General features: G+C 39.9%; 1 protein-coding gene across 7 annotated transcripts in view; it reads left to right on the top strand.

The window, feature by feature from the left end:
* The window catches only part of ntng1a (netrin g1a), a 105310-nt gene that overhangs the window by 62194 nt on the left and 30616 nt on the right, over positions 1–12500 (top strand). For all 7 annotated transcript variants that reach the window (XM_067578077.1, XM_067578076.1, XM_067578079.1 and 4 more), the window contains exon 4: positions 9890–10062. In XM_067578077.1, the coding sequence (XP_067434178.1) occupies positions 9890–10062 (173 nt within the window). The remainder of the gene's footprint in view (positions 1–9889; positions 10063–12500) is intronic.

The raw sequence follows: 12500 nt of genomic DNA, 5'->3' as shown, positions 1-12500 counted from the left end.
ACACAATACATAACTCATTAGCCATAACCTTTTACCAGTTTTCCCCTTCCCTCTTGTGTCTTGTTTGTAAAATAGTAGTGTTCAGTACTTTTAGCTGTAGTATTAGCAATGTGTGTAACAAGTGAACTTGTTTATGTTTTCTTGTGTTTGCATCTCAGTCACTTAACCTTAAAAGACCTATACCCTCACAAAATCATAATTAAGATCAATAACAAACATAATTCTAATTGACCTCTCTTGTGTGGCCAACAAGGAGGACTATTTCCCTATTATTATACTCTAATATGAGGTACATAACTGGACAAATAATTTCATATGAGTTGTGCACAATAATAATTCATAATTCCCCCTTAAAATCATAATACTATTTGAGGGCAAAAATTCCTTACACCCATCAGTCAGACAGAGATAGCCATATCAGCATTGGCAACATGAGAAAAGAGCCTCATGAGTGAAGAAAACACCATATGGCAATATTTCCCTTCACAAGCTAAAGCAGATACAGCATTTCTAACAGAGGGAGAAGTGTTGACAGCGTCATCATACTGTTTCAGTTTGTCTAATTCACTTTGTGTGCACACAAATACACACACAAACATACAGTGACAGCACAAACGTGGTAAGATCCTAAACCTCCCCAAGCGAGATATTTGATTCTGATCTGAAGACGACAGGGAATGATGAATAAAAACTGCTTGATAATGGGATCATTGAGTCATGAAAAGCGATTCTGAGCAAGTTATCTTATGCAGAGGCCAATGAATGCAGACGCTCATTATGTATGGCCACCCTACAGTGCTTTAGCTTTCAAGCAGAACAGGAGCATACAATAGAGCTGCAACTGACAAAAGAGGAGAAGAATAACAATCAAACAAAGAAAAAGTGCCATATTGAATTTTCCAGACCTTTTCTCCTTTAGCAAGGTAATGTAACTTACTGGAGCACGATGACTCAGTGATGATGTGGGCTGATGATGAGATGATGATGATTATTATGTTAGGGTCTGGGTAAAGATCAGTATGTCTGACTTACTAAGCTGACCACAAATAACCACCAGGGCTGCATAGTTGTATAATTGCAGGTTTTAAAACAGGTATTTACTAACACTTATGATGTACTTTACAAAAGTCTCTGCTAATTGAGAGCTTTTCCTCTGTTTAAGATGTGGCCTGTGCATATTTGGATGGAGATGTTTTTTGGAGAAGGCTGTTTCTTCTGAAATTGAAATATTGGTTTGAAAATGTAATATATACACATTTTTTTTGCAACTGTGCATTGTTCCTGCAAGAAGGAATGTTACAGGCAGACCATTTTACATAAATATTGCTGTCAGCACTCAGCAAAGAGGTCAGTTATGGAATTAAAAAGTCTTCCTGGAATTACAAAAAAAATTATGTGGAAGAATTTTTTTTTTTCTGAAAACTTTTTTTTGCCATAAAAAGGGTTAGGTCTAGGGACAAAAAACAAAAAACAAAAAAACATTCTCTTATTCCAGCTACTCAGTAGTGAGGAAGCAATTTAAAGGCTTTACATTGGGCTTAAGATATCGTAATAGGCAGTTTTCACCATTTGCTGAAAATGAGTAGACCAAATAATTAATCAGTTAATCAAGGAAATAATCAACAAATTAATCAATAATGAAAATAATCATAAGCTGCAGTCTTACAATATAGTACTATGAAAATTGCTACTATAAATGCAATGTTGGTCATTTGGCTTGTGTTGAGGTTTGTGGTGCTGAATGGACAGCTCCCGTAGAGTGCACTGAGTATGCATCCTTTAATATGCTGCAATATTCTTTGTTCTTGTCACTTGCATAGTTTTCATTGTAATATCTTCGGTATTAAACTGTTCATAAGAGCGCCCAGACACTTCTCTTCTTTCTCTCTGTCTCTTTTCTAAATCTGTCTTCTACCCTGATCCTTTCTTTTTCTTTCTTTCTGTGCTAAAATAACTACGCCACTAATTTTAGACCTGCTTTTCCCAGATGTTAAATCACAAATACTGTACATCAGTCAATCTGCAATGATAAATCAGTTTCAATATCATTCTGCCATGTTTTGTAGTCTTAATAGGGACGCCTTCTGATACAACTTTGAGAAAAACAAGCAGTTTTGTCTTTCTGTCATTTGGCCAGCTCAAAAGTTTGATGTGGTCCCATATAAAATATAGACTAATGTGACCTCACACATTAGTACCTAAAAACTGCCATAAATATTTAGTAAATTGAGTCTTTTCAATGTTGATCTGAAATGCACAAAACACTGAAAACCTATGGCCTAGATGTAAACACACACAAACACAGTTCTTCACAATCTCTGTGCGCTCTTTGAATCTTGATCTCTCTCCTCTCCTCTCTCTCTTACACACACACACACACCAGTACTGCCTCCTTCAAGCAATTCTTTACGTCTCATGCCGCTCTCATTAATCACCGGGAGGCCAGCCTCTCATTTAATTTAGTGGAAACGCTGCCCCCTGGTCTGTCAGGGTCTCTTGTTTTCAACACAACAGTGAACACCGTAACCACCAAGGTATTAATGACCCCCGCCCCGGGTTTAAGAAGGAAAAGAGATGCTGAGAGGGCAAAGAGTTAACCCCCGCTGTTTTCTGGGAAACCGACAACATTTTCTGTAATTACACCTGCTCTTTGGGTCTTGCCCTGGTTTCAGATGATGGCCTCTGTTGGGCGTAGTCATGGGAAATGTCTACTCTAGATATCGGTGTTAGGTAACAAGGGAGAGGGTTGCCAGAGTTTAATGGCTGGTGACATTAGCAAGGAGCAACAATGGGTTTTTACTAGGGTGCTGGATGATACAGAAGATAGCAAAAGACAATTAAGAGGTAGAGGCTTTTATTATTTTCTGCTAATCAGTTTTCGTTTTTACACTGCTCTTCCTTGAGATCACTTGTGACTCAAACTGTGACATCAGTACTGAAACTTCTCTGTTTCTCTCTGTTTTATTCTGTACAAATCTGAAACATAAGACACACTCTCCCTTGTGCTGAAGGTGATTAAAAATGCATAAATCAATTCATGATACTGAGTATAAAAATGGATATTTGTTTGTACAAAAAATATCAGATTATTAATGAGAAAATGTGAGTCTGTGGATGAGGAAGATGTTTGATGCTGCAACAGTGAACATGCATCTCTTTCTCCAAACACACATGTGAGTGCGCAAACACACACACACACACATACACACAGAGGTCAAATGCAGTCTAACCTCTTGCAGTCTGCAAACAAGCTTCCAACCCAAACTGATCAATTCTACGCAATCTTTAGGGAGTCACTTTGTTCAAGGGCTCCAATCAGTGATGTCGCTTATGAAATGACAAGATCACTTCTTGTCACTTCACCTGGCCTCGCCTCGATTCTGTATGGCACTATCGTCCCAGTGATGGAGCTGGCTCACTTCTCTGCAGTGAATTCTCTGTCACCATGTCCACAGCCAATAGTCTTTAGCTGAGAGCAGTATCAGTGAGGCCCAGCATGTCGATTCTATTGAACTGGCTTGGCATGTCACAGGCAGTAAAGACCTCTTGATTGACTCCTGCTTGGATAGCATGTCCAACTGCATACATTAGTAATGCTGAGGATTCGATAGATGGATGGCTCGGGTGGATTGATGCAGGCAGGCGGCGCATTTACCTCAATGCGGGGAACCGGAGATGAACTGAACTTGATCACAAAATATACTATAGTGTTATGTTGGCCTTGTGTGGCCTGTTATACAGTAGAACTCATGAGCGACTAAGATGAATATTTACTGTCATGCCATGTTAATTTTGCAAGATCTTATTATTTTTTAGATTTAGACTGAATTATTTTGAGAGAAACTTAAAACAGAAAGCAAGAAGCTCTCATCAGCTCACCAAAACACTCATTAAAATAATTTGGAGTGATGCAGTTTTTAAGCGTGCCGTCATAGTTCAGCAGCTGGGTCAGTGTTGTGTGTGCCACTCCAAGTCTTAATTGGCCACTTAAGCATATCTCATTTCCAGTAGAGTAAATGCGCCGTTGTAAATACGAGCACAGCCAGGCAGTGCAGTTAAGCAGTTACGACTGCAGCCTCTTCAGAGACTGAACTGCCCTGCGGTAAATAATTTGTTCATGTATGTTGCATCTTTACAAGCTGCAATGAAAACTGTTGTTTGCCATCGCTGTCCTGTCTGGCCTCAACTCATTTCCTGCTATGTGTCTCTCTTCTCTGTGTCTCACTCTGCTTGCCAGCTGTTGAAATAAATAAAAACAGTACTGACGGTGAGAGGACTGACCGTGGACCTGTTTAAAAATCTAAATTAAAAACCACATCTGCACAGCATGGCTGCTCTTAGTGATCTGTCTTGCTTTTTCTGTGATTTCAAGTAAGTTTCTCTGCCTCACCAGACCACAGTGTTTTTTGATATTTTGTTTTTTGTGTGATTGCTAGATACTCAAGAGTATGTCAGTCTAAAAGCCTGTATATAAATTGTGTGTTATGTTCCTGAAGATTTCAAATTGAACTATTAATATTACATCATTTCACTTACTTATCTGGCTTCTTAGGTAGGTTACACTGTAAATGTACTGTATGTACTGAATAGGTCTATAATGTCTCTTCATGCAGTGGCTCTGTAAATTTATTTTCTCATGCCAACAAATTGAACCAAAGGTTGTCATTTATGAGTGGAGTAATACAAGGAATCTGCCATGATTTCTCCCTCAGCCTCCACTTTTCTCTAACCACATACACACCTTCTAGTGAGACGAGAAGGAAGGATGGGGAAGAAGGATATAATTATGAGGGGTTTGGGAGCTGAGGTCCATCCTAGGGGAGCTTGTGCTGAGATCTCACTCCTTCCACTTCCCACAATGCACTGCAGGCCGGTGGTGGGGGAGAGGGAAGGCAATTAGCAGGTAACACGTTAGCAGGCAGGCTGATGTGTATCAAGCCAATACCCAGCTGCAAGCTACAGCATGTGTCAATGGGGAAGAGTGTTGTAGTGTATATTGAAGAAGCTATTGGTGTGTGTGTGTGTGTGTTAGGGGGAGATCAGGTGGGACAAATATATTGTTCAGTAAATTTCCTTCTGTGAGCGTGTTGTGCAATTATCCTTTCCACCGACAGCAAATCACCTGCGCTCACACCTCAAGGCCTTTTACCAGCCACTCCTGTGTTTTTATTTCATTTTCATCACACATAATTAAGCCAGAGTATTCTCTGAACCACCCGCCCCTTGCCACTTCCCCCACCCCACTGCCCGCCCCTTGCAACCCCCGGTGTGTTGTTGCTCATTTACAGCAGACACTGAATGCAGACATGAGCTAAAAAAAGCATTTATTAACCAAGCGTTTGACCCAATTGGCTATATGAAAACACCTGGGCGTTAGATTGAAATTTAATTGCTTCACTTAGTTAACCCACTTAAGGACCATGTTGAGTCTAGTCTGTTCAATTTGTTGGGATCAGCAGCTTTGTGCGTTGGGGATGTTGTAGGCTTGGATTGTGGGTAATTACTATTAATTAGTGGCTGATACTTTTGGCTTTGAAGCCGCAATGAGCGAAATGGAGCGATGTCGGGGAATGAACTTGGATGAATGGAATTATGTAGATAATGGCTGAAGTGATAGAAAGGAAAAGGGCATTTTCCTGAGAAGCTGGGTTTTGTGTTGCCTTGTTTTTGTTTGCCGTTGCTGGCATCATCAGTGGGAAAGCGCAATATGTCGTCTGCACCCACAGTCTCAATGAGAATCCCATTACTGCAGAGGTCATAGGCACACTGCTTCAGGTAAGCTAAGTCTCAACGGGATGCTCTGCTTGCATTTCCACCAGGATAAAGAAAAATAATAAATTTGTGCCCAACCATATCTTGTCTCCCACATTTCAAGGAGAGCTTTAAACTCTTGTCAGATATAGGAATATGTTTGCTGCATTCTTTCAGACAAAATGGAATCAAAACTTCAGCCAGTTTTTTTTCTCTCTCCTTTTTTTTTTTTGCCAGTCTAGCAATTTGAGCTCATAGCCTCATGGGTAATTTTATGAATACATATCAGGACCTTTAGCTCAAAGGCGGTGGCTGGCACACTCAATAATGCCTTGAGCAATATCACTTTGAGAACACCACACAAAAACAAAGATGCCTTAGCTCCATGAATATTTATTAATAGGAGATACTGGAGCAGAGTTAAAAATGACGGGCTAATAGGTGGATGGAGAAGAGAGAAATGAAGAAAAAGATACGCCGAGCCAATGAAAAAGCCACCGAGCTTTCAAAGTGAAACAGGCCCAATAGCAAATGAAGACACAACATAGTACGCATGGGGAACCTTGGAGGTAATTTGCTATTAAAATGCTGTTAAATACACGCTTACTCCACTGAAGCTGTTGCATCGGTGAGGGAGCCTCTCCTGGTATCCACATTCAGGAGCCTCTTTGGATTGGCAGCACAACAGCGCTGGTGGGTATGAGAGCCTGCGGGCCTTATTGGCAGTCTCCATCATAATGCCGATGGCGCTATCATTTCTGGATGTTGATTAAAATGTTGGCAATGTTAAAAGAAGCTGAAGGTTAAACCACAAAGGACTCCATGTGAAGTCATTCCACACCACATCCCTTACCCTCTCCTCTTATACACACATATATACATATTAACAAGTGAGACTTTTTTAACAGAAAAGGAAAGAAGCACATCGAACAGGAGTGTATAGGAATGCTGATCTCTTCTTGATTTTTAACTCAACTTCAACCACTTTGTCATAATCAGTCTCAGTAAGTCCTGTCTGGATATTGCTAAGACGGTTGCTGATACTCTGATCCAGTGTTGCTCAAGGCTGCTATAGTGGGCTTAAACAGCTTGTATCATATTGGCTTTCAAAATCCTGTTTTGGTCAGCACTGGGGTTCAATAACATTTTATCAAATCTGAACCCTTTCAAGTCCCTTATTAAATCCATTTAAGTTCAGCTTCAAACATCTGTAACTAAATAATCTAAATAACTAAATTATCACCTTTTGTTGGCTTAGAAGGAAGAAACACTACAGGTTTGAGTGACAGCCTAATTAATGTTCACAACCTGAAGGTCAGATGAGCAGCTTAAGATATTATTTAAACATGTATCTGACACTTTGAATAACAAGCGTAGCCTACTTACTTTTGCACACCTTATATTTCATTAGCTACTTAACCTAAATACTTCCCAAATCCAAACTATTACATGGATGAGCTTAAAAATGGATATAATGTGTATAAAATGTTTAACTGGGAGATTCTGAGTACTGAAACGGATGTAACTTTGTCTTGTTAAACTGTAAAAACACACAGTTTCTTTAACTTCACAAACTACTATATTAACATCAAGTTTTATATTTGCTTATTCACATAATTAATGTTAATTTAGCTACAAGCTGATGCGATCTGCTGCTGGTAATGTTTCTAATTCAAACAGGTGAAAGCAACAGTCAGTGCTAGCTAAAAATGAGAAGCACATTGTTTGTATATGTTTAAGAGCAAGGAGGGACAAAAGATTCAGTTGAACATTTTGATAGCCTCACAGTTTAGAGAATCCAGGTGTTTTACCAACCTTGAACCCACTCCCAGTCAGCACACAGCCCCTGAATTTGGTGCAAACAGCAGATATGTTGAGTATCAAGGTCAGAAAGCGGTGAGTGGTTTAAGGTTGTGCTTTTCCTCCAAATTATTATCTTTATTCTGGGTTCAGGCTAAGCTGTGGTAAAGGAAGGTGGGCAAGGTGAAAGAGGCCAGCTGTCACTGGAGTTTCTCACTGAGACGTTAACGAACACAACTGTAGGGCTATCTGTGTCATCTCCCTCCTCAACACCTTTCCTTCTGTCTGCTTCTCTCTGCCTGGGGAGCAAATGGAGAGACGCCTTTCACCTGGCTCCCAGTAAAAAAAAAACAGCTGAATGAAAGGACATTTTCAAAGTAAGGAGACAGGCTTGAATAGTGCTATTTTGTCTGCCTCTCAGCATTTTTCCTAAAATAAACAAACACAGCCACATGCGCCATTAATCTACAATGAGTCATGCCCGTTGGAAGTCAGATTTGCAGTTCTTTATTTGAAGCTGCAGCCAGCGTTGGCATTGGTGCTGGAACGTGAGTCACGGTACGCTTTGGAAACAATAAGGTTATCTTTGAAAATCGAGTGTGCTCGTGCTGATTTTTTGAGAGTGTGTCGAATCACATTTCAGTGTTAGATGTCAAGGAGCGAGGGATTCCAGCTCGGTTTTTCTCTAAACTCTCTAGTATTAGGACACCCATTAATAGATAGGGGGTGGAGAAAGTCATGAAAAGGAACATAACTTAATCACAGTTATAGAGACTTTACTCACTGTAATTACAGGATTTAGCCACAGTCGTGTGACACCTGGAAACTAAATGTAATGAATAGTGTTCGGAGACTCGACAGACTGCTACAACTTGCAAGCTGAGCGTCATGTGGCCGACAGGGTAAGCCGAGCTACCACCATCGCTAGCAAGCTAATCTGCTAGCATGTTTACTGCTGCCTGACCTCTTGTTTGTGCGAGCTGTTACCAGTTATCTTGTGGGTTGGACTGTTGTTTAATTGGGCTTTATTTATAAAATGGACATAGTTCAGAAGGATACAATTATTGAAAATGGTGTTTGCTTTCCTTCTGCTACAGTAGCAGTTATTTTGCCTCCTACATTTGATATTTTGGCAGATTCTTTGATGACAGAACTGCAATACCAAGGGGTATGATTTTATATTTTTGAGGGATGTTGGGTTGCTAGTCTTTATTTAGTTTGTTTTGCTCATAATTGTTGTTTTTACTGGTTGGATATTTTTGCATTGATTACTTTTGCATCACAGTGATAAGGTGTTGCTTTATCAAACTAAATTGACATGAAAGAATAAAGAACCTAGACTGTTTTTTAGTGACAGTTGTGTTATGTCGCCAAGCTAGCAAGGCTTTCTCTGTCTGTCATGTAACCACATTCCAGATTTCTTAGAACTGGGCATCAATTGTTGCTGCTTAGACATGTTGTCATATCAGCTTTGTGTAGAAACAACGCTTACTAATCACATCTCCGTTGCAGGCTGGATGTTGCTCTCTATTGCAAAGTTCTTCAAAAAACAGTCCAGCAATTCAAATTGTTCAAATAAACGCCAGCAGTTTTCTTCACAGTACTTTATGCTGCATGAGGATCATAAATTAATTTAACAGATAGATATCCCCTCAATACTCATCTAGCCACAGCAGAAAATGAATTTCCTGGGTTTATTGTTAAATGAAGGTTCTGGTGAGCAGGATGTGAGTGAGGATTTAGTGCACCTTAAGGGAGTCCCTCTTTCCAAACTGAAAATATGCTTCTGAGATCTCATCTCATATTAATTTGTCATCGAGAACGCAGCCGTGCTTTTGCTCCACGCCACCCTCTGGCTAACTCTGAGCTATTCATTGCCTTGCAGAGTTACAAGCCCTGCTGCCTTCATTCTGCCAGTGCTTGTTCCACAATTTAACTTGGCTTGTTTTCCTCAGTCTCCCCTCGCAACCCTTTGTCCCTCTCTCCCTCCTGATCTTCTCTCGCCCATCGACTGTGACCTTACTACAATTATGCATTCTCCAGTGGGACAATTAAAACTGAGCTACCTTCCCGAGTGGAGAGGAGAGAAAGAGAAGGGAGGAAATAATGATGCCACATTTGTTCGTGGAATCGCCTGCCTCCTTTGAACTAGTTCCTCTTGAAGTTCTGTGTGTCTGTGTTTCAATACCACCGCTAGTCAAGGACATGCTGCCCTTTGTATTGTCCAACAAAATAAAACCTATCTGTTTTTCATTTAGTGCCGGAAAATTCACTTATGTTGACGTGGTTGTCCTCTTTCAACCCCCCAATCCCAAACACCCCCTTCCATCTTTGACAGGTGCAAGTGCAACCTTCACGCCAACAGCTGTGTATATGACAAAGAGAAGTTGAGCTGCGAGTGTGAACACAACACCACTGGCCCCGACTGTGGCCGCTGTAAGAGGAATTACCAGGGACGAGCGTGGAGTGCTGGCTCCTACCTGCCTATCCCCAAGGGCACGGCTAATATCTGTGAGTAGACACAAAGACACACACGCATACACACCACAGACATGTTGACTAATTAAAAGGATGAGTCACATGACAGAGCAGGTATCAGTATAGGTCTTGCAGACAAAAATACAAACGCTGGGCTAAATTACAGAGATTTCTCATAAAGATTTCTACAAAAAATAACAATAAAAATAACAAAGGCATCAGCACAGACAGCTGGCAAAAGTTGAATCTCAATTAGCAGCATCATGTATCTCATCTTTGAGAGTCCTGGCAAACATCATTTTAATACTGAGATATTGAGTTGTGAGGTTTCAAAGCAATTTGAAGCAATTAACAGTGTTTCAAAGAGACAAAATGCAGAGAAGCAAAGACAGTAGGGAGACCAACTTTTCTGTATTTGATTTTGTAAACAAATGTGTCCAAACCCAGACTAGGATGTAGTCTAGCTAAAGATGGTATAGCATGAATACAACCTCTTATCTGCTCAGTAGCCTCATGTTGTGATTCAGCCTAATAAAACTGGAATAAATTTCAAATGAAAATCTTTTCAACAGTAGCAGGAATAGGACAAACAAATTGTAAAATTATGCTAAACATAGGCAAACTGCTTTAGCAAGAGGCATAGTGTTGGCAAGTCGTAAGTCAGTGGTAGTGAAACTTCACACTTAACATCACGGTCACCAAATATAACAAACTAAACTGCATGGCAACACAAGTGTATGAAAAGGCTGTCCAGCAGCAGCAGCAACAACAGCAGCTGCAGCAGCAGGTGCCCCAAGTGTGACTTCACTCTTCGTTACAATCTCCTCATCCTTTACAAAACACCCACAACATGAAAGCAGTGCTTTGACTGAAAAGACTACGCTCTCTTCTCTGTATGTTAACAAGCAGAGCATGCAGCATCAGGATTACAGTTCGCTTTACTTTTCAATTTCACGTTTTTTTAAACCTGTATTCAACAAGGCAAGCGACTAGTAGACCTCATGAGACAAGCTCTGCTTTGATGAAACTTGTGGCTCAACAGCAGTGAGAACAGTCATTTAGGAGTTATTCATGAACAAAACGATGATTATATATGATTGTACTTAATTGGAAGTGCTGGTGATTTTTTTTTGTGGTGTCATACAAACCTTCAGATTACAGTAACCTTCAGGTCACACAAATTTAGTGTGAAAATCTGCATTAGCAGCATGCTACTGTTGACTGCATGTGAACTATGATGGATAGTGTGTTACAAATGCATTGCACTCCAGTGTTTTTTTAAAGATCCCCTCCAGAGATGTTTTAAGATGTTATTTAAACACTCTACCTTGAATAATAATTTGTGTCTGATATGGTTTTTCCACAAAAAAAGTTCAATTATCTTAATCCTGAAAATCCTTAAAATGACACCAAATCCTTCTCCTTCATTAGAAATTCCAGAATCTATAAATATGCAAATTTCAAAAGTTCATTTCATTTCAAAAGTGTAACTGCTGATCACAAGATGTCAGCTACTTCACTGTAAAGTCCATTCTCAGTGTATGTGCACTGGAGGCTTCATGTTTCCTCATCACATTTGTGTAAATTGAACATTGGATCAGGATTGGCTCCAAACTAGTTGTGATATCACAAATAATGCTCGTAGGCCCGCCCCTTAAAATCTGATTTTCGATCAGCACAGAGAAACTTTCCACTTTCAGCACTGTCAAACTCTGCACATACATTATTCTGCACAGTGAAGCTCAAACATCCAACTGAAGGAACAAGAAGAAAAACACATTTTTAAGTAGAAGTGGACTTTAATGCCAGCTACTGTATAAGGTGCAACACTGAGGGAAGCGATAATTCAAATTATCTTCTCATCTTACCTAAGTTTTTTCATCTTGTCTACTAAAGCAAACTGCTAATTTTACCCTGGACTGCATGGTATTAAACAATGTATCCATGTTTTTATTCTGCTTTTAGGTTCATAGTTAGATCGTAAACGATGTGAGACTGTTTCACTCACAATCATTTGGGAAGATTAGATGATTTTTTGTCATCCCCTTTTGACCCCAAAGTATTTTCAGTAAAGGAGGGCATGTACAAAAGGGAAGTTACAAATAGCACCATACTAGGTTCCCATCTGTCATAATCGGGAACACACTGGTCTATAATAAACCTACTTCATCCTTTAATGTGCAGTTACAGTGTTCAGGATTCCATGTATGATCCATCAGTTCTAACTAGCAGCAGACTGAATGATCTGGTATCATTATTGTCTTTAAGTGCCTGTTGATGTCGGGACACAAGCCTTGCTTTACAAGATACACAATGTATTACAGTTGATAAATAATGTTCTCAAACTGCAGCTGCAATGCTAATGTAGGATAGAAGCAATTATTTACTTGAGCTGAGGAAATGGGGCCAACTCCTTTATGTCTAATGTCTTGTGGTGGACTCACATCATGCGAGTGTCTTTTCTCCATTCT

The sequence above is a fragment of the Thunnus thynnus genome, chromosome 21, assembly GCF_963924715.1.
Source record: "Thunnus thynnus chromosome 21, fThuThy2.1, whole genome shotgun sequence".
NCBI classification, from domain to species: domain Eukaryota; kingdom Metazoa; phylum Chordata; class Actinopteri; order Scombriformes; family Scombridae; genus Thunnus; species Thunnus thynnus.
The sequence above is the reverse complement of the archived record's forward strand: the minus strand, read 5'-3'. Positions and strand labels throughout refer to the sequence as shown.